The following is a 23,212-nucleotide window of genomic DNA, read 5'->3' as shown; positions in this document are numbered from 1 at the left end:
GGTTATATTGGTGACTGACTTTGATTTATCTCCTACTCTTAAGCGTTTTCTGGTGAGAGATAGCACAAGAAATTAGTAGTTTTTATTATTCTTTCCTCGTCCCATTGAGCAGTTAAAACCTCGATTTATGCAATAATTATGTAATTTAAAAGCTACTGCATATAAAGAGAAGCTTGTTTCGTTGCATCTGACTTCAATAAAGACTTTAATTGTTGTTACTGTAGATGTCATTGTCATGCACTTTAGATCCTGCTTTGTTTCATGAATGGAGATTGGAGGGTTCATCAACGCGCAACAATTACGCAGCGATGATCATGGATAGCAAATACATCGCCTTTTCAAAATTCTAAAGCAAACTTTAAGTGGTAATCATATTACAACTGTAAACCTAAACCCCTGTTACGGTTCATAAAACTAAAATGTTGGACTTCACAAGCGTATCTGTTTCATATAATTAAATACTATTCTTCCTCTTTTAATAAGCAAGGTGTTGAAAGCGAAATGGCTTGGTGAACTGACAATACCCTCCTAAAATCTCCACAACTCCAAGTTTGCTGCTACTAGGTTTAATCTTAAAAAAGAGAAACGAAACCGACCGAGCCAGAAAATCTGTCCCTTGTATATTTATTAAACAACTGGTTACAACATTGATTTAACGTCGTCTTACATTGATTCAATGTAAAACGAACTAAGTTTCTGGTTACGCAGCTTTAATCGGATGTCCACTGATGAAAACTTTGCCTTCTCAGACTCAGAAATCGAGGAGTTATTACTTAAAATCACAAGTTTAACTATTACGACTTTTTATCAAGCATGCTATGATTTCTAGACTGCATAATTTGAACCATGGCGACCGTCCTTAGATCGCTAAGATTTAAAGTCGCCTATCTAAAGATTCAAAAGCTGCTATCCGAAGATGTTCTTGCTTGTATTAACGTTACAAATATCGCAGTAAAATTTAATTTAACAAATGAGCATAAAAATGTGCCTGAGTGCATTATCAGATTTACGATCTTATCAAACCTTAAATCGTATTCATCCTATTGGCCTACTTGCTGAAACTTCTTGCCTACGTAAGCTACAAACCTCTCAAAGTCTATTTCAAGAGATAAACTTAGGCTACAATGTGTAATGTTTGAATCTAACATTTTTAGGCTGGCGATTCTGTAGGACCTGCTCTTAATACAAGAAAAGCTTTCAAATATCAACATGTTGGTGTGATTCTAGATATGTAGTCGATGATAATAACCAGTGAAAACAAAAGAATGCTGGAAAATTGAAATAAAGTCGCGCTCTTTTGACCCGCATGACCTAAGCGCCAGTTATTGTTGCGAAAAGGTTGCGAAACATAAACGTGGTGTACAAAAGGGGAGTTTGATTCTAGCCGACTATATCACACAATTGACAATGTCGATAACAAACTGTGTAATTTCAACACTTTGTATTGTCTGGTAGCGGTGCCACAATACACAATCCACAAATGTTTAACAACAATGCCATTTAAACCGCATCAAACCATTTAAACTGTTTCCAAAACAAGTCAAACTATAAAGGTTTTGTTTAATATTGTATGGGGTTACATATTACTGAGCCATATTTCATAGATTTCCGAATTTTTTTGTTTGCTGTAAAGTTTCTGAAAATAAGCTTGCTTTTTTACAATATCTGCCAGACACATTGTTACATGGTTGAACAATTAAACCTAGATATAAATTTCATGAAAAGTACACTTGAGGTGTCCTAGTTTTCATATTGTCAAAATAAATTATAACCATTGTATTATTTTTAAAACATCATTTTAATGTTTTTTTTATGTCAAGTCTAGCATGTTGTCGACATTACTAGATGACGAATTTGTGGGAACTCATGCTGCCAGACATATTCTTATCGATGGCATTATATCAAGTTACTGCATAGCCGAGTGGTGAGAGCGCTAGAACGGCAATCGAAAGGGCGCCGGTTCGACACCGCTCATGAGCATGCAGCTGTGTCTTTGGCAGGACACTTAAAGGTATGCCTGAAGGTGGACACGAAAATTGGCTTCTTTGCCTTCCCGTCGACTTAATCTAAATCTTCAACCACCAGGTGTAAGCCTGGATACGACAAACTGCAAATTAACTGTTACTTGTGATTATCATTTTCTACTGCTTGTAAAATTAGACAGAATGAAATCAAATTTATAAAAAGTAAATTCAAACATTTCGTTTATCATTCGGTAGGCTATTCAAGAAACAGGATGTTACAATTTAGCCTATTAAACTAGGTACTTAAAGTACTGCGCAGTAGCGTAGCCAGGAATTTTAGAAGGGGGGGAGGAGTTGACGACCCAGCGGCGGGGGGTCTGGGGGGCCTCCCCCAAAAAATTTTGAAAAATTACTTTGAATTCGGTGCATTCTGAGAGCATTTTCAACAAAAATATGGGTATGAATATTCCTGTAAAATGATACTGTCCGGTGGCATAGCAAAAGGATAAGATCATGTTTTTTTCGGAAATAAAGCAAAGTCTCTATGTTTTCTTGTTGCTAATTCCTGACTGAGATGTTTGAATGTTTGGTATTGGCAAAACTCGCTCTTTTAATGCAATTTTGTTTAAAATTAGGCAATTTTTTTTTGACTGAAAGCATCATTCTCAATATCGTGACGTCACACGCGTGCCAAAGGGGGGTTGCAACCCCCAACCCCCCCCCTTGGCTACGCCACTGGTACTGCGTACCACGAAGAATCTGTCACTGACACAAGATCTTTTTTGCGGCATCGAGTTTTGCTTCCGATAAGATTGGGAAGAACTAAATTGATGACGACAACAAGCTATCAGCCAAAGTTCAGATACTATTTTTACTGTAAATAGTAGCGACGTCACTCCGATGCGGTTGAATAAGTTTTAGGTTCAGACAAAATAAAAGGTCTAATAATGGCCTACGTGTCGGCCAAGTTTATTACCCTCATACAGGATTTTTTAATTTTCGTTATCTTGGCACATCATCACAGATCGATGCCATGCAGCAAAATTATTCAAGTCCTGATTCTTATCGGATCAAACCCGGTAGACAAGCAACGGTGGTGGGAATGTTTGCCACAAGCAAGGAGCTGATTGCGGGATTTTGAAACGCAATAGGCCTACAAGGAGTGAATTTCAATTTTGAACACTGGCTCTATCACTCCTTCTTAGATATTAAAGTAAGAGAAATGTTTTTTAAATCAAACAGCTTCAAATAAGTCGACACTTCAAGTCACTTGAAATTGGAAGCAAGCTAAACTGACGCAGCAAAACTATGATTAAATTACAAAAACTTTCAAATAGGTCTTCTCACGTTGCTGCCTGGTAATGGTGCTCAGCTCAGCGCTGATAGCCAAAAAGAAGTCTTTCTACTCTGTTCGTTTATCAACATATTGGATTCCTTTTTGAATGGCAGCCTGAATTAACAAAACATTACATAGAAACGTTTGCCTACATTAAGCTATATATACAGGGCCCGATTAACCATGAGGCACACGAGGCACAGGCCTCAGGCCCCCTGCTTTTGGGGGCCCCCAATTTTTGGTGTTAACATGTTGTACATTGTACACAATATTTCTGTTATTTCACTTTTAATGTAGAATTTCATGCTATCATACACTGAGATGCCCACCGAGGCATAATATTATATGGATGCAGCCTATTTCGTCCCCTGAACAGTTTGTCCCCCGATTTCGTACCCTGAAAAGATCGAGAAAAATAATAGAATTAAGCCGAAGTAGCTGATCGGAATTTCCGCAAACATTTTAACACTGTCATTAGCCTACGTTGTGTTACCAATGCTACTAGCCTACAGCTAGAAAATTCCAATGCAATTGCACCCCACTGTCTTGCTTCTTTCCTGTTAGGGTAGGTTACGTCACAATGAGCAAAAGTCGTTCATGGGGGCTGTCATGCAATACGGCCCAGGATTCACGCTTTTATTGAAACAACGCATTTTCGAATAGCGAAAAGAAGGAAAGCATGGTTAGAATATAAACATATACAACCAAGCAATCACACGGCACTTAACATAATCAATTAAAATTGAACATAAACTGTAAGCTACAAACGTTTTCGGCCATACACACGTCAGCCCTTATGTATGGCCGAAAACGTTTGTAGCTTATAGTTTATGTTATATTTATTGGATTATGTTAAATGCCGTGTGGTTGCTTGGTTGTATATGTGTATGGTTGAAGAAAGTGACCTCTTTACCAAAATTGTATGGTTAGAGTAAGCCAAACAACAATAATAAAACTGCAGTCTAGCATTGAGAGGAAGAAAGTGTAGTTCGGTTAGTTTTGAATGTTTGCGGAAACTCCAATCAGCGACTTCGGCTTTGTTCTATTATTTTCTCGGTCTTTTCATGGTACGAAATGGGGGTACAAAGTGTTCATGGTACGAAATAGATTGCACCCATATTCTATCATTATTAATGCTTTCATGGTCTTGGGCAGATTTGCTACTTGGAAAGTTACTTGTTATGCTAGGCTTCAGTTGATCCCTGCTGCTCTGCATCGAAAGCGATTGCCAATAGGGGCCTCTAAAATTAGTTGTGCCTCGGGCCCTCGTGAGCCTTAATCAGGCCCTGTATACAGGCGCGGATCTATGGGGGGGCCCAAGGGGCCCGGGCCCCCCCCGAAATTTTGTGAGAAATTATTGAATGGTTTGATATGCTTCTAAACAGCTGATATTAGTCCCACAGCGGACTTACAACCCCCCTTTGGCACGCGTGTGACGTCACGATATTGAGAATGATGCTTTCAGTTTCCATGTCTCTAAAACAAAAGCTTGCCTAATTTTAAGAGAAACTGCATTAAAAGAGCGAGTTTTTCCAATACCAAACATCTCAGCCAGAAACTACCAACAAGAAAACATAGAGACTTAGCTTTATTACCGAAAAAATGCCGAAGAAAACATGATCTTATCCTTTTGCTATGCCACCGGACAGCACCATTTCACAGGAATATTTATAGGCTACCCATATTTTTGTTAAAAATGCTCTCAGAATGCACCAAATTTAAAGTAATTTTTCAAAATTTTCTGGGGGAGGCCCCCCAGACCCCCGCCGCTGGGTGTCGCCTTTGGCGAACACGCCATCGGGCTTCGCCCGCCGGCCGTCAAACCCCCCAAATTCCTGGCTACGCCACTGGTTGTTCATATCTGTTTTTTCTTACTTTTTAATTCATTTTCAAATTTTCTGGCCTCCCCCAAAAAAAACTCCTAGATCCGCGCCTGCCTGTATATATATAGACTTGAACTCCAATGAAAACAACCGTCTGCCTGTAAAGCTCCTTTGAAACCAGTAGGCCTAATGATCGATTAAAATGCATAGCGACAACACTGGAGTTTTGTTTATTTAAGCGCCAAGACTTTTATTCACATTCTCACGATTACTGGCCAAACCCAACAAATCTTTATGTGTTTCTCTTGAGAAAATTTCCAGCTGATCAACTTTAACTGCGACCATTATGTTACGACTAGCTTAACCCACTGAATATCGACCAAATGCAACACTACAAGCCGCGTTTTCAATTCTACAAAACATTGTAGGCTACTTTTAAAATCTTACTGTTTCTGTGATCAATCTTTAAAAGAACAACGCTTTTACCGGCCAGAAATGACAATCATCATAACGAACAATGGGCTACTTTTTTCATAATTGTATTGCTCAACTTCGATGTAAAACTTGACTACAAAAGGCTGTCGGCTCAAATAACAAAAACCTGTTGATTCAGTTTGTGTTATGAAATAAGCTTGTAAATATAGTAGCCTACTTAAGAAACCCTACTTCACCTAACAAGGTATCCCTGTAACAAGCATACTATGCTCTTGATGTAGGGTAGTCAAATTGGCAATCTTCATTTCTTTCATAAGAATATTTAGACGCCTTGACGATCTTACCACAACTGGCCTAAATGCATATTTCATACCAATGTGTTTGATAGATTGGATAAAAAAGAATGTAGATTAAAAACTTCTCACAGACAAACTGCAAAACAGGAGCCACTTGGCCTTTTAATTTCTGTTAGGGAACGTTCAAATATTACGTAACGCCTTCGAGGGGGAGGGGGGTTTATGCAAGGCGTTACGTTAGCGTCACATCGGGGGGGAGGGGGTTCAAGCAAAACGTTACGTAACGCTTTACAGTACGGAATAGTAGTTTTTTGTGCTGAATTTGTAGTGAAAAAGCGTTACATGGGGGAGGGGGGAATTGAAAAAAGCGTTACGTTGGCGTTACATGGGAGAGGGGGGTCAAAAATTCGGAAAAAAAGCGTTACGTAATATTTGAACGTTCCCTTACAAAGGAGCGATCTTTCTGACGTCAGCACGACCTGACTACTGAACAGCGAGCATTGTGTTAGTTTCGCTAAGTAGGCTAACCATACCGGTGTAGCCTCCATACTAGCCATTGAGACTTTTCTAAAACCATGCGTTTCTCGGCAGTCGAGTGTAGCAAGAATTGACAGCGATAGACACGTGTTTCGCCCATGAGACCCGGGGTAACTTTGAAGCTTTCAACATTGATTCCACAGTTTCATTACAACCTGTTTATTTATTGAAACAGAATAAATTGATGGCAAGCACCGCTTCATCATATCCTTGCGATTCCATAGCTAACAATGCAATGATCAAAAACATGCAGCACAAATCAAACTAGCAACTTATCTGATAAGTTTTGTCGTCAAACGACGTTGACGATTCAAGCCAACAAATGTTGCATCGGTAGATGTTGAATCAATGTAATGTTCTGATTTGCTGCATGAATTAAGTGACCTTGTCAATCGTTGAAAACAAAGAGCAAGCGCTTTTCAAATTCAAAAGTTAAAAAAACGGCAAGGTACAAAGGAGAAAGCAAATCAGTCGCTTTTTACACTGCTTCAACGTCTACAGACGTTAAACCAATGTAAACAAACCATTAATTTGCTATCTGGCAAAGCAGAAGAGTACAAATTGCATTGTTCAGATGTGAAAACTTTCCAGGATCGGCAAGACAAAGCCGGGCTGCAATCTGTTCATTGCAGAATGAAACAGTGAAATGATGTGGAATGAACCAAAGCACTAAAATTAAAAGGTATAAAATTAAACTGCACACCGCGGTAACGGACATGTGTAAATAAATACAGAACAGTAGCAGAGCATAAAAAACTAAAGTTATCATTCTAAAAAGCAACAGTGACACATTTATGTACGCTCGAGTCAACGTTACTCAAAAATCAATCAACAGACGAGCTGTACATAGATTCACTAGTTTGACGTTGTTTATCTGAAAAAAAAAAAAAAAAAACGCCGCCCGCTTTCTTAAAATTGATTGATTGGCTGATTTACTGGCAGAGGAGCGAGGAAACGTAAATCTGGTAAAAGTGATGTTGCCATGATAAATGAAAAACATGGCACGATAAAAATGTGGCCGGATCGTTCACATGTTGCAAATTCTTGTTCAACAACTTGCCTGCAATTTTTTTGGTTACATTCCATCGTTTGTGACTGTTTGGTTATGCACAACAGTTTATGTCACCTGATCACAAGCAGTGAAAGATTCTTAACTTTTAGGACATTTTCTCACATTTCATGTCGCAGCCGTTCGTGTCACTTACAAGAGGAAGTAAAAGATGAAAAACTGTGACTCTTAGAAAACTTCAGTTGATTGTTAGCAACAGCATCTGCAAAATGTGACAAATCAGATCGTATCAGCAGGTAGCCAAAAAAATCAAAACGGGGAAACGGCAAGGGATTCGAACTTATAACCTTCACTTTTAGTTTCAATTCTCAAACGTGGACTTAAAGCCAATAAACATCCAGGACGACTAGACAGGCTCTGTAAAAGAAAAGTAGGAAGTGTATGTTCGTCCTTCCAGAGGACATAACCGCCTGTATAACGACCACCATCTTTCTGTAACAGCAGGTAGCCTAGTGTTGGAAATGTTGGAGTACGTGCGCCTGTGGTTTCCAATCAAGAACGCACTAACTTGAACCCGTGACCAGTATCTAGCACTGGAGGGGGAAACCAACGCATTTTGAAGCGGCGGTAGCGGCACCCCGGTGCGCTGAGCAACCGGACTAAATTGAGGCGACCGGAGCAAGAGGCGGCTGCTTTTAAGCATGGGCGGCAAAAGAAGGAGTAATAAATTTTCCAGTGATTCGCGAGGTCCGTATCGCTTAAATTGGGGACGCGAACGGCAAAGTCCGTCCATCGGCGTGAAACCGCGTACATCGGTCGCAGCGTTCCTTCGCTGGCATCCGCGTCGTACCAAGAGCTGGAGTTCGGATACACGCCGCTTCCGACATCGTAGTTCCATTGCACCCACTTGGAGGTGAACGAACCGGGTTGATGCGGCGACTGGATCAAGCCGGTTTCGATGTCGCGTTTCTGTCCCAGCGACGCAATGCCGTAACCCTGCAACGCGACCAATTCGTGCTTGAGAGACTTAACGACCTTGAACCACGGATCCGACGCAGTCACGTCAAAGACAAGGAGCAGCCGTGACGTCATCACGTCGTTGTCATCGCAACAGCTTTCGCGCCACAAATTGAGAATGTGGTCAGGAGAGAGAATTGCGCCATCTGCAACAAAAATTTGTACTTTCTAAAGCTCTGTAGCTTAGCGTGAAAAAGACTTAAGGTCAAAGTAACTGTGAAAGAGTCAAACACATAGAAAATATGAAGAAGCCAAACTGCGGGGCCAGAAGCCTGATAGTGAATCTTACACGATCAAGATCAGGTTTGAAATGACCAGTTAATGATTTGTTGGTAATGAACAGAACTTGACAGATCTGCGTAATAACTATTAAGCTTCACTTCGGAACGATGGCTTGGGTTTTGACGCCAGGTCGAGTCAACTCCAAAAAGACTAATAGTTTGGTAACGCGCATCTTTCTTTTTTCAAAACGTTTCACCAGGTCTGTACCATACTATGACGTGTATTACACGACAACTGGCGTCTGCAAGCACGTAAACTTTTACTTGTAATTTGCAGCGGCAGTTTTCGCACATTTTCTTCAATTCACAGAAACTGGTCCAACTCAAGGACAAATGCATAGCGTTAAACCTAATTCCATGATGTGTCCATCACACCACACCATGTTAAATATTCATTGTAGTTACAAGTTCACTTACCTCCAAAAACGAAAGAGCCATCTTCGGATGTTAGCCCGCTGTAATAGAAGAGGTAGGTATCGTACCGCACCCCGTCCCCGCTCCCCTCTTTCGTTCGTTTCGAGAACAAGTTCTTGAGCTTTTCCTCAACCGTGTTAAAGGTTACCCCACTGGTCGAGTAATCACAACCCAGGGTGTCGATGAGGTAAAGGGCGAAAAATCTATATTGAACAACGACAACCCAGCTAGCATAGTTACCATTTTTACATCTGGCGACGTTAAAACGATGTGAAAGAGGCAAGTTTTGCTGGCGGTAAAACGGATGAAGACATTTTTAAGATTTGCGTGGCATTGTCAATCATTAAATTGCAGAAAAAGATACTTCGTGCAACTTCATCGTTGTGAGTGGTTTTGAACATATACAAACGTTAACTAATTTTGAAACTTTGTGATGGTTCAGCTTTCAAAGTAATCAAAAAAAATCTTTGTTTTTCTGGTAAAAGTTTCGCTTGCAAAATCGTGCCAGAAACCTCGTTACCTGTGCATCGCTGTGATGAGGGAGGTCGCCCTGTCGTTTTGCTTTTGTAAAGAATCAGGCGGCAGGATCGTGATCGGTATATTTGTGCTGAAAGATAGCAACAGTTTCTATACAAATTATAAGGAACGCTTTGATTAAATAAATAAGCATTTTTCAGACAAGAACAAAAAAAGAAAAAAGGAAAAACATAAGACAAGAGATCATCTTAAATGACCCACTCGATCTAACAATGAAACGGGCAGCTTTTGCTTGCTGAGAAAATCATTCAAATAACAATCGTTTTATTTGACGTTACTTTGTGGGAGTTCAGAGCAAAAAACTGAGGCTTACTTGGCGGCGGTTGTTGGTGTTATAAGTGCATACGAGGCACAAGTTCCCCCTAGCTTGACAGCTAGTTCTCTTATCCTTCCAAACGACGCGCACTCAAGCCCGATGACGATGAGTAAAATGGCGGGATATGATGCGTCTTCTCGACGCCAAGAAATGGCCCCAAACACGAAGGTAGCGAGCAGAGCGCAAGCAACTGTCTGCTGACCGACCAAGCACAGAAGACGCACTCCTGTTAATAAAAAGTTTTTAATTTATTTGACGTGGTAACTGGTTTATTACCAAGCATTAGTATTTACAGCAACCTAATACGCAAGGTCAATTATTTTTACAATTGCTGAAATCGCCAATGCCAGTCAGCTTGTTACTGTGTTTACCGCTATGACTGGATTTTAATAAAAACTTACACAAACTTATTCATTTCATACTTTAATACCGTAGCCTACTTTAACCTCTCACTAAACGTTTTCATTAGTAAACTTATGCTTAAACCATGGCGAATCGCTATGGTTTAAACTTTGAAGTAAGTGATGACATGATAAACAAGAATCCCTAACTACTTAAACAAAAACTATTAATAATATTTCACAAATTTATTTCTCTCCTATCTGCCCACCTTTACTCGACATGATGTGAGGTAAGCTTGTACCGCCAGATGTCGTCGGGAGCTTGTGATGAAACTCCTGACACTCCGCCAACTTATTTGATAAAGTTATCTGCAAAAAGAACTTATTTTCACTCCGATAGAATTTGTTTATACAATTGATAAAAAAGGCGATTCTTGCCAAGTCCAAACTGAAGCAGCTTATGCAAATGATGGACAGTAGAATAATTTAACATCCGATAAATTTTTTTTTTTTTGTTTTGTTAAAAGACATGTCAAAAATTGAGGATTAACAAATACAGTACAACGCAAATATTATAGAATAAAATTTACAACATGACCAAGCACTGCGTGGTATCAATTTCTTTTTTGCATTGTCGCATTTTATTTGCGCTTACTATGAGCAAAAACTTCATTTTTATGTTGACTGAAAGTTTGTCCATCAAGCAGTCGATACTACTTACCTCGGTGGACATGAGAGCGAAATGCGTGCACAACCACACCAGACCAGTGACAGCCACCACTGGAACCACGAATACAAGCTCGTACTCTGGATGAAGCAAGATGGTCTGCATAGTTAAACGACAATTTCAGCACAAAAAATTCCATTTTTACCTAGTGTCAACGTCTACCGAGGTTGAAACAACGTAAATACGACGGTAACTTTTGCTAGCTGGATGTAACCAACTTGAAATTAAATACTGGCAGCACTGCTGCGTGAGAAAGTTTTATAGAGCAGAATCCCGTTAATACATCCACGGTCAATACGCTCAACCGCTTATTACATCCACACTGCTAGGAAGGGAATATATTTGTTGTTTTCCATTACAAAACTCCAATACTGGCCTATGTCCAGTCAACGCTCACTGCAACCACATGCAAATCCTATGGAAGTAAATTGCTCTTCACTGTGCACAAACAATCGTTCGTTATAACCTAACAATACCAACGAAAATTCTACAGACGCAATTGAAAACATTTGTAATTGCAGTTGAAGCAGCTACTTACGACACAGATCTTGTTTGTTAAAAAACTATAATCTTGGGTGTTGTGCAGCTGAAGTTTTAAGAAAATTCGCTACTGTACTACACTACAGTCACCGCATATTACATTTAAAGTAGACTGTTCAAAATCCAACGGACTGTGTTAACAGCGTTGCATAATAACATAGCATGGACAGTTGGACACAGTTCAGTTTAACATAATCGACTACGCCTAACGTCTTGAGGGGATGAATTTGTTGAAGGAAGTCTCACGATTTTATTGCTCTGTAACTTCGTTATTATATATAAACAATAGCTGCTAGCTACATTGAAGCAAAATGTTGAATACTTACATAGAAAGCAAGCCCACAGAACAAGCTTTCAATTGAGAAAAACGAAAACAGGAGAAAAAACTGCTTGCACCTTAATGAAAAAACAACAACATTAAATTGTGAAGTAACAGCACGTGCGATTGATTGAATCTTTATCGTGCAACTATGGTGTGAGATGAACTTCATGAAATTGGGAAAACAAATAAAACCACAACTAGAAAAATCCAACACGCAGATGTCAAAACAATATAAAGAGACTAGTTTACTGTAAAAGTACAGCAAATAATAATCAGATGTGACGTATGCCAATCGCAAAGACTAATATACATAAATACATCAATTTAACGAATCAAGCCATCACGTAGGAACGCGAATGACCAGTCAGCTTGTTTTACACTACAGCTAAGTACTTGCTCCGCGCAAAACAGAATGGCCCGTTTCGGTGAGTCCGATCCCTATTCGGTGATTTTAACATTTTTTTTTTAAATTATCGGGTACCGTAGCCTAATTATCATTGCCGTTTTAGGGTTAGGGGTTAAAGGTTAGGAACTCACCGAATCGGACTCACCGAATAGTAGCAGACCCGCGCAAAACTCTTCAACTACATGCCACCTCAAGAATTTTCCCCGGCGATTGAAGCCAAGGTACCCCTTTGTGTCAGTTGCCCTAAACTGATGCAACCATTTAGTGATCGTATTACATTGGACGGAAGAGACTTAGAATGCAGCATAGTGTACCATCAAAACCATACTTTGGGATTTTATACCTTACCGGATGGCACGCCCCCTGGTATGGACTTGCCTTTACCAACTTGGGTCAAGCCAAATCGAATTCGAACCAGAGTTGGTCGCTTGCATTGTAGTACGCATAAGTGGTGTTTGACTCACCATCGCCCCACAAATAAGGCGCTGAGGAACAAACTGATAAACATATGTCACTTTTAAAAGTCCATCCAATTGGCACCAATTGGAATGCATGGTGTAGCAGCATTGGACGAAGCTACACTGACCTGGCTTTCTATCACCTGCCCTGAAATTTAAAAAATCTGTCTAGTAGGAAAAAAGACTACACTGCAGCGCGTTGCCAAACCTGGAAATGTCAAAAGAACACGTCCAACGTTCCAACGCGGATAAGGGAGAGAAGTAGAAATCAACAGAAGTGGGGAAAAATAAACGAACGTGATAACAAATCACAGAGTATGCGTTGATGGTGTGGCCAAGATTGCCAAACACTGAAATTCCTGCAAAAACAGATAAATCATTCGAAAATGTTAACTTAGAATTAGATGGTGTCTAGTTAGTCACAACTATTAAAAAATATATACAACTCTCAAAAGTTATACAAATAAAACTATTTGCAAGGCATCTAATGTAAAGCACCATTCATCGAATGATCCAAACTACAGCATAGTTGAAAGAGTGATAATTACAATTTACATTTGTATCATTGCCATGATTTTATGTGGTGCCTTGATGAAGTGAATCGTACCTCAGGGACAGAAACGTTGAAATAAATGCAAATTATCATCATTTGTAACATCTTTTGATGCGTGGTTTCGCTAATCTTCACCAAAAGAAAACATCATGTTTTAGATTGGGGTTCTACGTTTTGCCAGCAAGTAACTTTGCTTTCGATACAAAGTCACGTTGAACAATGATGCATGACACTATGGCACTGCAAATATGATAAAAGTATTGACGCTACACGACTACAGTGTGCAGTATCCCTTTCAAGTACAAGTCGCGTGTATGCTAAAAGTCACATGTTTCATCATTCTTAACAAAAGTTGCTCTCTCAACAATGGCGTCTTTGCTGTACAAGAGTTATCATTCCAATTCGACTTGCAGTCAAAGAACTGCAGCATTTAGCTTTGGCAGTGAATTTACGACTGCTAGCCTGATAAACATAATTAACTGAGGGCAGATTTCATGCCGGGCAGGTATGTTCTCACCTGAAATGCCAATAAACAAAAAGATGTAAAGAAATGCTAAGGGACACTTCATCCTCAAGTTGATGACAACGAAAGAAGATGCGAAGACAATTAAGAGAAGATCTATGTCGCTTTGTGGCCCAAGAAACAAAACACCACCAAAAAGAAATCCCACCAAATATCCCACTTCGGTTTGAAGGAGAAAAGTCGATCTGCAAAATGATAAACCATAAAATACAATTAATACGAATAAACTGCTACTGCTTTAATTTTCTTTTTTGTTTCTTCGTAAACTTAACTTACAACACATTTATATATACAAATTTGTGCTCTGCACAAGGAGCTAAAATACAAGCTAATCGAACCTGTAGTGTACATCTTTGCAAAATCTATCCAAAAAATCACAACAGCATTTTAAAGCTGTGCTTGTCATTAAGAGCATGTCCATTAGTCTATCCCTATCATCATATGCCCATGATCTATAGAAATCGACTCCAAATGCAAGTGAACCGAACAAAAAACCCCACCACAGATGAGAAATGGATGCAGCAACACCATCTGTAAGTAAAATAAACTGTGGAGGAATAAACTGATCTTGTACAATCAAAAGATTTGGTGTTTTAAACGTCATTTTACACAAGAGCAACAAACTGAAGCATCCCTTAAAGCATGAAAGCTGTAGAAATTAAACAATATTTGATGATGATTTGCAAATTTGGCAAACCCTCACACTAACACAGGAGTGAAAATTGCACTGGTAAAAAATACTACTAAAGTTTATTAACATTTGCATTATTGCGACAACTTACTGTCAGTCATAGCATGAAAATATTCTGCATAAAGAACAACAGCGCTGACTGCAAGAGTTCCAGCTGCTGTGAATATTGTTGGTAACTGGGCATTGTTGAACCAGAGGTTAGAAGATGCTACCAAAATAGAAACCATTAGCAAAAACCCTGGAACAATTTTCAAACACCTGCAAAGAAACCTAATGTCAATATTGACTAAAGTTAATGACTGAAAGTCACATATTTGTTATGACTTAAAACAGACAAACTAACAAGGTTTGACCTGGCCGCACAAAGCAATACATTAAAAAATTACAAGCCAATTTTTAATTAAAACAAATCTTGGAATTAAAAAAGTTTCCAAATTTTATTTATATAACTTTTGCATAGCCAAACTTTCCCAAAATTAAACAATTATAACTCTGCAGCACAACAGAATTATTTCTGATGTAACCCTAACCTGATCTTTGCTACAAGTTTAGCTTTGTCCATGGTCCATAAAACAGTTCTTTTCTCTTTTTCTTGGTAAGTAGGTTTCCAATTATGTTTCAAAGGTCCACAAATGAAGCGTTTTGTGTTTTTGTATTCCCTTCCTGGTAATATTGAAAAATCTGAAACATGCAAGTAATATGTATTTGAAGCAGATTTTTGTTATCACTGTAGACTACAATGTACACGATGTGTATACATTACAAAAAGTATCAGTGTAGTGTAGATGAGAAAAAATTTTTTTTTTCTTAAACCAAATTCAGTGTTTTAAGGATGGGAAAAGTTGTGAGTAAAACAACACAATCAGTGCAGCATTACAAACCAAACAATATTGATCTACTTCTTAACAATATTGTAAACTTTTAATGAGTCATAGTTGATCAATTGGTATATCAGAAAATTGTCAAAATAAACAATGTAAAATTAAATTTTACATTAAATGTAGAAGATATAAGCAATGTGGTAAGTAAAACACTAAAACAGTAATTAGGCAAATTTCATAATTCCATTAATTATAATATATAAACCTAAAATGTGATTGCATGAGTAATTCTCAATTCGAAAAAGTTCTGGAATATTGATTTGTTCCGCAATATGCACCTCTATCTGGATATCAATTAATGAAGTTTTGATATCATTTTTGCAGTGCATATAGAGGTGTAAAACTACCACTAGAGCATGGAATGAAAATTGTGGAGCGAATACTAGAAATGAGATTGAGAACATTGGTGAAATTAAATGATATGCAGTTTGGATTTATGCCAGGAAAAGGTACAGTGAATGCTCTGATATTGAGAAGAATGCAGGAGGAATACCGAGAAGAAAACTATATATGTGTTTCGTCGACTTAGAAAAGGCATTTGACAGAGTACCAAGGAAAGTGATGGAGTGGGCAATGAGGAAAAGAGGTATACCGGAGGTATTAGTGAGAGCTGTGATGTCTATGTATGAGGATGCAAGAACAAAAGTGAGAGTTGGATCAAATTATTCAAACGAGTTTTTTGTGAAGGTTGGTTTATACCAGTGTTTCTCAACCTTTTTTGGCCCAACGCCCCCTTTATAAACTGGAAAAATTTTACCGCCCCCCAACAAAAACGATTAATTACAAAAAACGAAAAAAATACTATTAATACTACAAAAAGTGCTCAATGCCAAGCAAAAAGCGAAGCAGAGTGAATTACATCAAATCTAGGTTAGTTACCAGTCTCTAAAACCCTTACAGCTTGTTTTACCCTAAAAGGGGGATCATCAGAAGGTCTTTATTCAAATTGAATTCTATTTCTATTACAATAAGGACCTTTTGATGATCCCCATTTTAGTGTGAAACAGGCTGTAAGGGTTTTATAGACTAGTAACTATATTTGATGAAAAGCAAATATATATTTGCGAGCATGAAAACAGTATAGGCCTACTGGTACCGGTATTCAATGTGAACCTTGGGCTTGGTGAAAAAGTGCCAGTTTCTTCACATCCGGTGTAAAGCCAGTGAGAAACATTCGAAAATCACCTCTTATGGATATGTCAAGTGGGTTTTGCTCTTTGGTATGTAGCAGAACAACACAGATAAATCCCTTTTCCACCAGGTATGAGGTAGGGAATGCTACCACGAAGATACGAGCTCTGACGAAACCGTTACGCTGGGCGGTAGATGGTTTAAACCAGAATGCCTCAGTAATAATTAAAACGCCCCCCCTTAAGCCGAGGTAATCATACCGCCCCCCTGCAAAATCAAAACGCCCCCCCCCCGGGGGGCGGTACCGCCCCCGTTGAGAACCACTGGTTTACACCAAGGATCAGTTTTGTCACCTCTGATATTTGCTATTGTGGTTGACGTTGTAACTGAAGAAGTGAGGGAGGGCTTATTGAGTGAAATTTTGTGTGCAGACGACCTGGTCTTGACAAGTAATAGTATGGAGGAACTGGAGAGAAAGTTTGAGAAATGGAAAGAAGCATTTGAAACCAAGGGTATGAAGGTGAATCTTGAAAAAACAAAAGTGATGGTGAGTGGAGCAGAAGGAACAGTTGTTGAGAACAAAGTAGATCCCTGTGGAATATGTGGCAAGAGAGTGATGAAAAATTCAATGCAATGCAAGGAATGTGGAAAGTGGGTACATGCAAGATGTGCTAATGTCAAGAGAGCCGCAACAAGATTGGCGAAGTGTTTTGTTTGTGGGAAATGCAGTAAAGGAAGGAATGAAGTGGAAGGCCATGATGATGAGTTCTGCCATGGCAGCGAAACAGTGACAGACTTCTGTTATCTGGGTGATCAGATAAATGGAAGTGGTGGATGTGAAGCAGCGGTGACAACAAGGGCAAGATTGGGCTGGGCAAAGTTCAGGGAATGTGGGGAAATGTTGCATGGCAGAAAATTTTCACTAAGGATGAAAGGAAAAGTATATCGGAGCTGTGTGCGGCCTGTAATGCTATATGGTAGCGAGACATGGGTATTGAGAGAGAGTGAACTGGCAATCCTGAGAAGAATGAAAAGGTCAATGGTGAGAGCAATAAGTGGGGTGAAAACGAGAAGGGAAAAAGGACTGAAGAATTGTTGGATATGCTAGAGATGAGAGAGACCATAGACCAACTGGCAAGGGCAAATGGAGTAAGATGGTATGGACATGTGATAAGGAGGGAGGAAGGAAGTTTTTTTAGAAAGGCACATCTAAAGGTGGATGGGAAGAGAAAACGCGGTCGTCCAAGAAGAACGTGGAAACAACAAGTGAAGGATGAATTTAAAAAAGTCGGACTGAAGGAGGAAGATGCAAGGGACAGGGTAAAATGGAGAAAAGAGATTAAAACAATTGCTGCGCGGAAACAATCAGCCACCCCCACTAGTGGGGAACAAACCGACGATGGATTATGATGATGAACAAACCATTGACAGAAGATCGTGGAGGTACCGCATGCTCTTTTAACTGGTTTGAAGAAAGAGAACCTAAGCTGTAGGAGCGTGGACGCGTTTTATTTACTACATCTCTGTGCATTAGCATATTGAATTATATTCAACTACCAGGCTTCTATGCTTTCTAGATAATATTTAACTACTTAACAGTTCTGCAATATAAGATAATGAGTGAACATTAAATATATATAAGACACGGCACATAAAGAACAAATGAATCTATTTTACACTTGTCAGTTGAATAAAAATGTGCATGCTTATTTCCTCTCATTATCAAAAGGCAGAGGAGAAACAAATTTTATATATATGTAATGTGGAAGTATTCGAGGGCAAAAAATCCCAATGATGTTATTTCACTTGGTAAAATCTATGCATATGAATATGGTGTTACTTAATGTGTGTACCAGGCCTCGAAATTCACGGCGGACACGGCGGACATGTCCGCCGTCACAGCATGTGATGTCCGCGGGAAGTACCCTCTAGATCGGTCATATTTGTCCGCCGAGAAATATCGCAGAAACTAGCGATACAAATCGTCATTGCATAGCACGAACAACTGTTGCAAGAATATAATTTGCGCTGGGAATGCGAAATTATCGCATTCCAAGCGCGCATCTAGAAAAAGTTAATACTGTATCTTTTAGCTTCCATTCAAGCAGAAAAACTTTCGAATTTTACGTTGCTTTAACGATTGATGACATTGAATCAGCGTAACAAAGGTGAATTTTTTGCTAAGAATCGATGGGAGTACCGGTACTTCTACACTAATCACGCGCAACTTAGTTCAAGTCTTACGTCACAATGTCTGGCTTTGATCTCCGAGTAATATTGATAAGGCAAGGTTGGTTACAAAGTTAGATTATAAGAGTAGGCTACTACAGCAAGATGCAGCAAAACTTAAGTTTTGGTATTACAGTAAGAAAGAAAAGGCCCAGGGAAAATTCTGAAAGTGAGAATGAGGGCGATGAACCTACTACTAGGAAATTTAGTGGTGATAGACGCATATATTAAATGAACAACGAATGTAAGGATTAGCTTTGTCCAAGATCACAACATATCGTTTACCCCAAGCCATCAATTTCCGATCATCAAGGCCATCAACAATATGAGTGACAACGAAAAAAATCAAAAGAGGTTGTTTGAAATCGCATATTTCATCGCTAAAGAAGAGCTCGCATTTACGTTTTTCCCTCAACTAGCCGGTCTGGAGAAAAGACACGGAATAGATCTCGGTATCACGTATCTTAACGACAAGCACTGATCTCGTGGAGATTGGCGCACGTCTTTGAAGATCGATGCTATTGAAGCTCTCATCATAAGCATATGTTTGGATGGCCTTGATTGCGCTGATTATAACTCCGAGCCTGCCGTGGTCTCGTGGAATACTGATACTATTTTGAAAAGGCGACCGCATCATGGAGAGGGGAAAAATAATTGTGCTTTTTCTAATGTTTTGTTTATTCTTTTCGTCACTTTCGCTCACATAACATGTAAAAATAAACCTAAAGAAAAAAGCCTATAGTGAAACTTTGCACATCAGAAAATAGTAGCGTTACGCGTTAGAGTTTTCCGACTCGTGCCCAGAGCATTGTGACGCAAGAAGCCACACGACCTCGTTCGGCGGAAGTTAATCAGTTATGCGGCGTATTATTTTTTTATTATTTATTTGCATCAGACACAAAAAGTCCATAGAATTCAAATTTTTAACAATCATCATCATCATATTTAGTAGCTACACGGCGTCAAGCGCACGTTGTTGGTCTGATGAAAGCCTTTCAGAGTAACTTTGCTGAAATTTTAAAAAACCTAAACCGTAGCTATGATTCTCAAATGGCGAAGATTTATCAAGATAAAGGGATTAAGTATGACGATCGACGTTAAAACTGGTGTGTCCGCCGTGAGACTTAATTTGTCCGCCGAGATAGCTGCTCAGACCGGACACGTTTGTCCGCCGTCAACAAAAACGAATTTCGAGGCCTGGTGTACTACAACAAAATAATATGCAAGTTAGAACATTTTTGTAATTTACATATATATTATATCATGGGAACGAAAGAGTAAGACAAACTTTGCAAAATACAGTTGTGTTGATACGAAGCATGATGCTAATGTCTTGATTTCAATGCCCAACACAAATCTGGTATGAGAATGAGAATCATTATCATTCAACCAATTTTGATTATATGATTCAAGCTATGAATTAATCCTTATGTTGAGGGTGAGGCCTGTCTGTCGAGGGCAAAGTCTTCCTCTCCATAATGATATAAATATCATGCAGCTGAAGTGAGAGATAGTTTTGGTCTCAAGCTGTTCTTGTTTGAAATTATGTGATTCATAACCAAAAATATCTGTTCACACAAATATGTTACAACTAGGGGTTAAGACAAACTTAAAAATTTTCTTAACATTTTCTCTATGCAAAATATTGGCATTATCAAAAATTGTGTTAATTTTCAGCTGGTGGTAAAAAGGCAGGAGACAAAAACGTTGCTGTAGGTTGTGGCACTCGGCATCACAGTGAAGCTCATTCATCTGTAGGTGAGCTGGAGCCTTATCATGGTTAATGCTCCAAGATTTTAACTATTTGCATGTTCAGTTGGTATGATTTACCGTAGGATCAGAAAGCCAAAACTAACAACACTGTGAAATACGGTAACAGACAAGCGCCATATAAAAATGCAACATAGGCTATGCCCTCTTGCCATAAGACTTAGTGACTAGTGAGCCTAATGGTTTTATACTTAATATTATTTATAATTATTTTATTTAAGGATAAGCTTGATACTTTTTTTCTGAGAAAGAGAGATACATTTGCTGTGAATTAAATTTAAATGAAAATCAAAGTAAAAAATGACATTAATAGAAATTTTTCAGTAAAAATGAGTATTAATAACATATTAGTTGATGATCAGGGCTGTGGAGTAAGGGAAAAATACATGGCTCTGACTCGTCGGTTTATAACTGGCCAACTTTGGACATGCCAAAAACCTTTCAACTCCACAGCCCTGGTTATTCTAGCATTCTGCTGAGTAGTCCATAAATTAATCAAAAACCTACTTCACTTTTTTTTCAGCAACATTTCATTGTGGACATTTTGACATAAATCTTAAATTAGCTTCATCATTAATAAATCTGTATGGTACGAAGTTTTATTCAAATAGTTTCCTTTCAAAGAGTAGCCTTGCCAAGTCTGTTACAATTTTATAACTGCCATAGCACATCTTTCATAAAATCATTTTTGTAATTACACTATTTGTATAAAATGTAATAAATACACTGAACTGGATCTTTCAAAGCAATGTTTAAAAAGCTTTGCCTTATAGTAAGACTTAAATGTTACATAAACATGTCCAATGCAATAACAATCAATCAATGACTCACCAATTGCCTGACATTCTAGTCAATGGTGTTTTCTTTTTGTGGACAAATAATATATATACAGCAGAAAGGTTCAAAGTCCGTTACCCTACACTAGGGTTAAGAAAATTTAAAACCTGTTGTCCATTTGTGGTCTTCGTTTTTCAATGGATAAGGAAATTAAGTGGTCAAATGTTATTTTGCCAACAACAAAACTACCGAAAAACGAATCCACACTATTCTAGTATTCTCTAACAAACATTATTACAAATTACAATTTTACAGAGAAGCAGAATCACATACAGATGACAGAGTTGCCAGTTTGAACGTATCTAAATTTAGAGAAAAATAGCAAAGAAACAATCATAAAAAGCAAAACTAAAAATAAAAACTCCACTAATATTAGGCTATTGTTCCAGACAATGGTTCACCTAATCAAACGTCATATAAAAACCGTTCAAGTCTACTGAATATTACGTCATGGAAATTCCTAAAACATGAGCCAAAATTGCACCATCGTCCGTAAGACTTGTGTCAAACCTGTTTCAGTTGAAACCTGTTTAAACATGAAATATTGCGTCGCACGAACTGCTGGCGTGCCTTTGAGTTATCACAAATTTTTCTGATTCATTCTCGAAGTTGTTTGTTGGAAGTCGGTCGCACATTTAACTGGTTTATTTGGTGCTTGCTAGCTGGACAAATTCTCCGTCTTTTATCCAAGTAATCTGTATCGTAGTGACAGTTTTTAGAGGTGTAAGGCGTTGCATCTCGATTTCGATAGCCGCGGGCTAATTTTACAGGAATACACTTATTGAATAGACGTTTCAAGAAGTGTTTCTTTTTCGGTCACTACATGCAGACAAACGGATCCGGGAACTTTATGTTACAATTTTCCCACGAAGAGATTATGGTTTAGCCTACCGCTGTGACCATAAAAAATAAAAGACGAGTTCTTGTTAGCTGGTGGGCCAAGAAGCACTTGAAGGCAAAAAAAAATAAAAGACGAGTTCTTGTCAGTTGGTAGGTCAAGAAGAAATTAAAGCAAGAAAAATAAAAGACGATTTTTGATAGCTGGCAGGCCAAGAAGCACTTGAAGGCATAAAAATAAACGACGTGTTTGTTGTCAGCTAGTGCAGAAGAACTAATTAGAAGTACAAGAAATAATAAAAGAAGATTTGTTGGTTGGTAGTCTACACTCTTACAGAAGCAAAGAAAAGTAAAGACATTTCTTCTCAGTTTGGTACTGAAGAAAAATAACTTTGACATTCATTGGCAAGAAAGAAGATTAAAAGACAATCCATCTGTGCTTGTAGATTCAAGTGGAAGAATCCAAGCAAGTTTTGTGGACTTTAGGACTTCATACCCGTACAGCTACGGTATCGTGCATTTAAATTCTTTTTTGTATTTTTACGGTCTTTGCAGTTAAGTTTTTTATAACTACTGTAGCCTAATAATTTTGTGTGTTTGTGTAACTTAATTTTTTTAATTGTTAAATTTAGCCCCAACATTTAATATGTCTACACTCGGTGGCGACAAGGACTCGACCGCCGTAGACTCGACTGAGTTTAAGCCTGATGATGTTCTTTGCGGTCGGGCAGGCCATTCTGGGGAGGGACCCAGTAACGATGAGGCTAAGTCAGTTCGAGAGGCCCGGCATCTTAGAACGGATATTTTGACTGAAATTGGGGAACTTTCTGTAGCCCTAGGTTCTTTGAGTGATAAGCAGGAACTGTTAATTTTTAGATCTAAGTTATCTACTTTAGAAGAGGAATTACGGCATTTCCATGCTCTTTTGACTAAAATCTTTAACTCTGCAATCTTGGCAGAACTTCGTGATAGGGTAGATCCCGAATTTAACTCGTTAAAAA

At 38.6% G+C, this 23,212-nt stretch overlaps 1 protein-coding gene across 1 annotated transcript; it reads right to left on the bottom strand.

The window, feature by feature from the left end:
* Nucleotides 1–6,544: 6,544 nt before the first annotated feature.
* On the bottom strand, nt 6,545–21,663 carry LOC145778308 (transmembrane protein 168-A-like). The gene is made up of 13 exons (XM_082589771.1): nt 21,369–21,663; nt 15,057–15,207; nt 14,618–14,784; nt 14,174–14,366; nt 13,830–14,020; nt 12,968–13,118; nt 11,900–11,969; nt 11,028–11,132; nt 10,576–10,675; nt 9,963–10,191; nt 9,633–9,719; nt 9,116–9,315; nt 6,545–8,563 (listed from the first exon to the last, which is right to left on the bottom strand). Exons 2-13 carry the CDS (start codon nt 15,086–15,088, stop codon nt 7,953–7,955), a joined length of 2,136 nt encoding a protein of 711 aa, XP_082445897.1. The 5' UTR covers nt 15,089–15,207; nt 21,369–21,663; the 3' UTR covers nt 6,545–7,952.
* Nucleotides 21,664–23,212: the final 1,549 nt, after the last annotated feature.

This window comes from Aplidium turbinatum, chromosome 10, assembly GCF_918807975.1.
Source record: "Aplidium turbinatum chromosome 10, kaAplTurb1.1, whole genome shotgun sequence".
NCBI classification, from domain to species: Eukaryota; Metazoa; Chordata; class Ascidiacea; order Aplousobranchia; family Polyclinidae; genus Aplidium; species Aplidium turbinatum.
The sequence above is the reverse complement of the archived record's forward strand: the minus strand, read 5'-3'. Positions and strand labels throughout refer to the sequence as shown.

Bases quoted from the DNA above. Each gene is read 5' to 3' on its own strand.
- LOC145778308 (XM_082589771.1), bottom strand. From the start codon at position 15,088: ATGGACAAAGCTAAACTTGTAGCAAAGATCAG. The intron at 10,192-10,575 runs GTGGGCAGATAG...TTTTATTAACAG, and splicing joins TCACATCATGTCGAGTAAAG to GAGTGCGTCTTCTGTGCTTG. The intron at 9,720-9,962 runs GTAAGCCTCAGT...GCTATCTTTCAG, and splicing joins ACACCAACAACCGCCGCCAA to CACAAATATACCGATCACGA.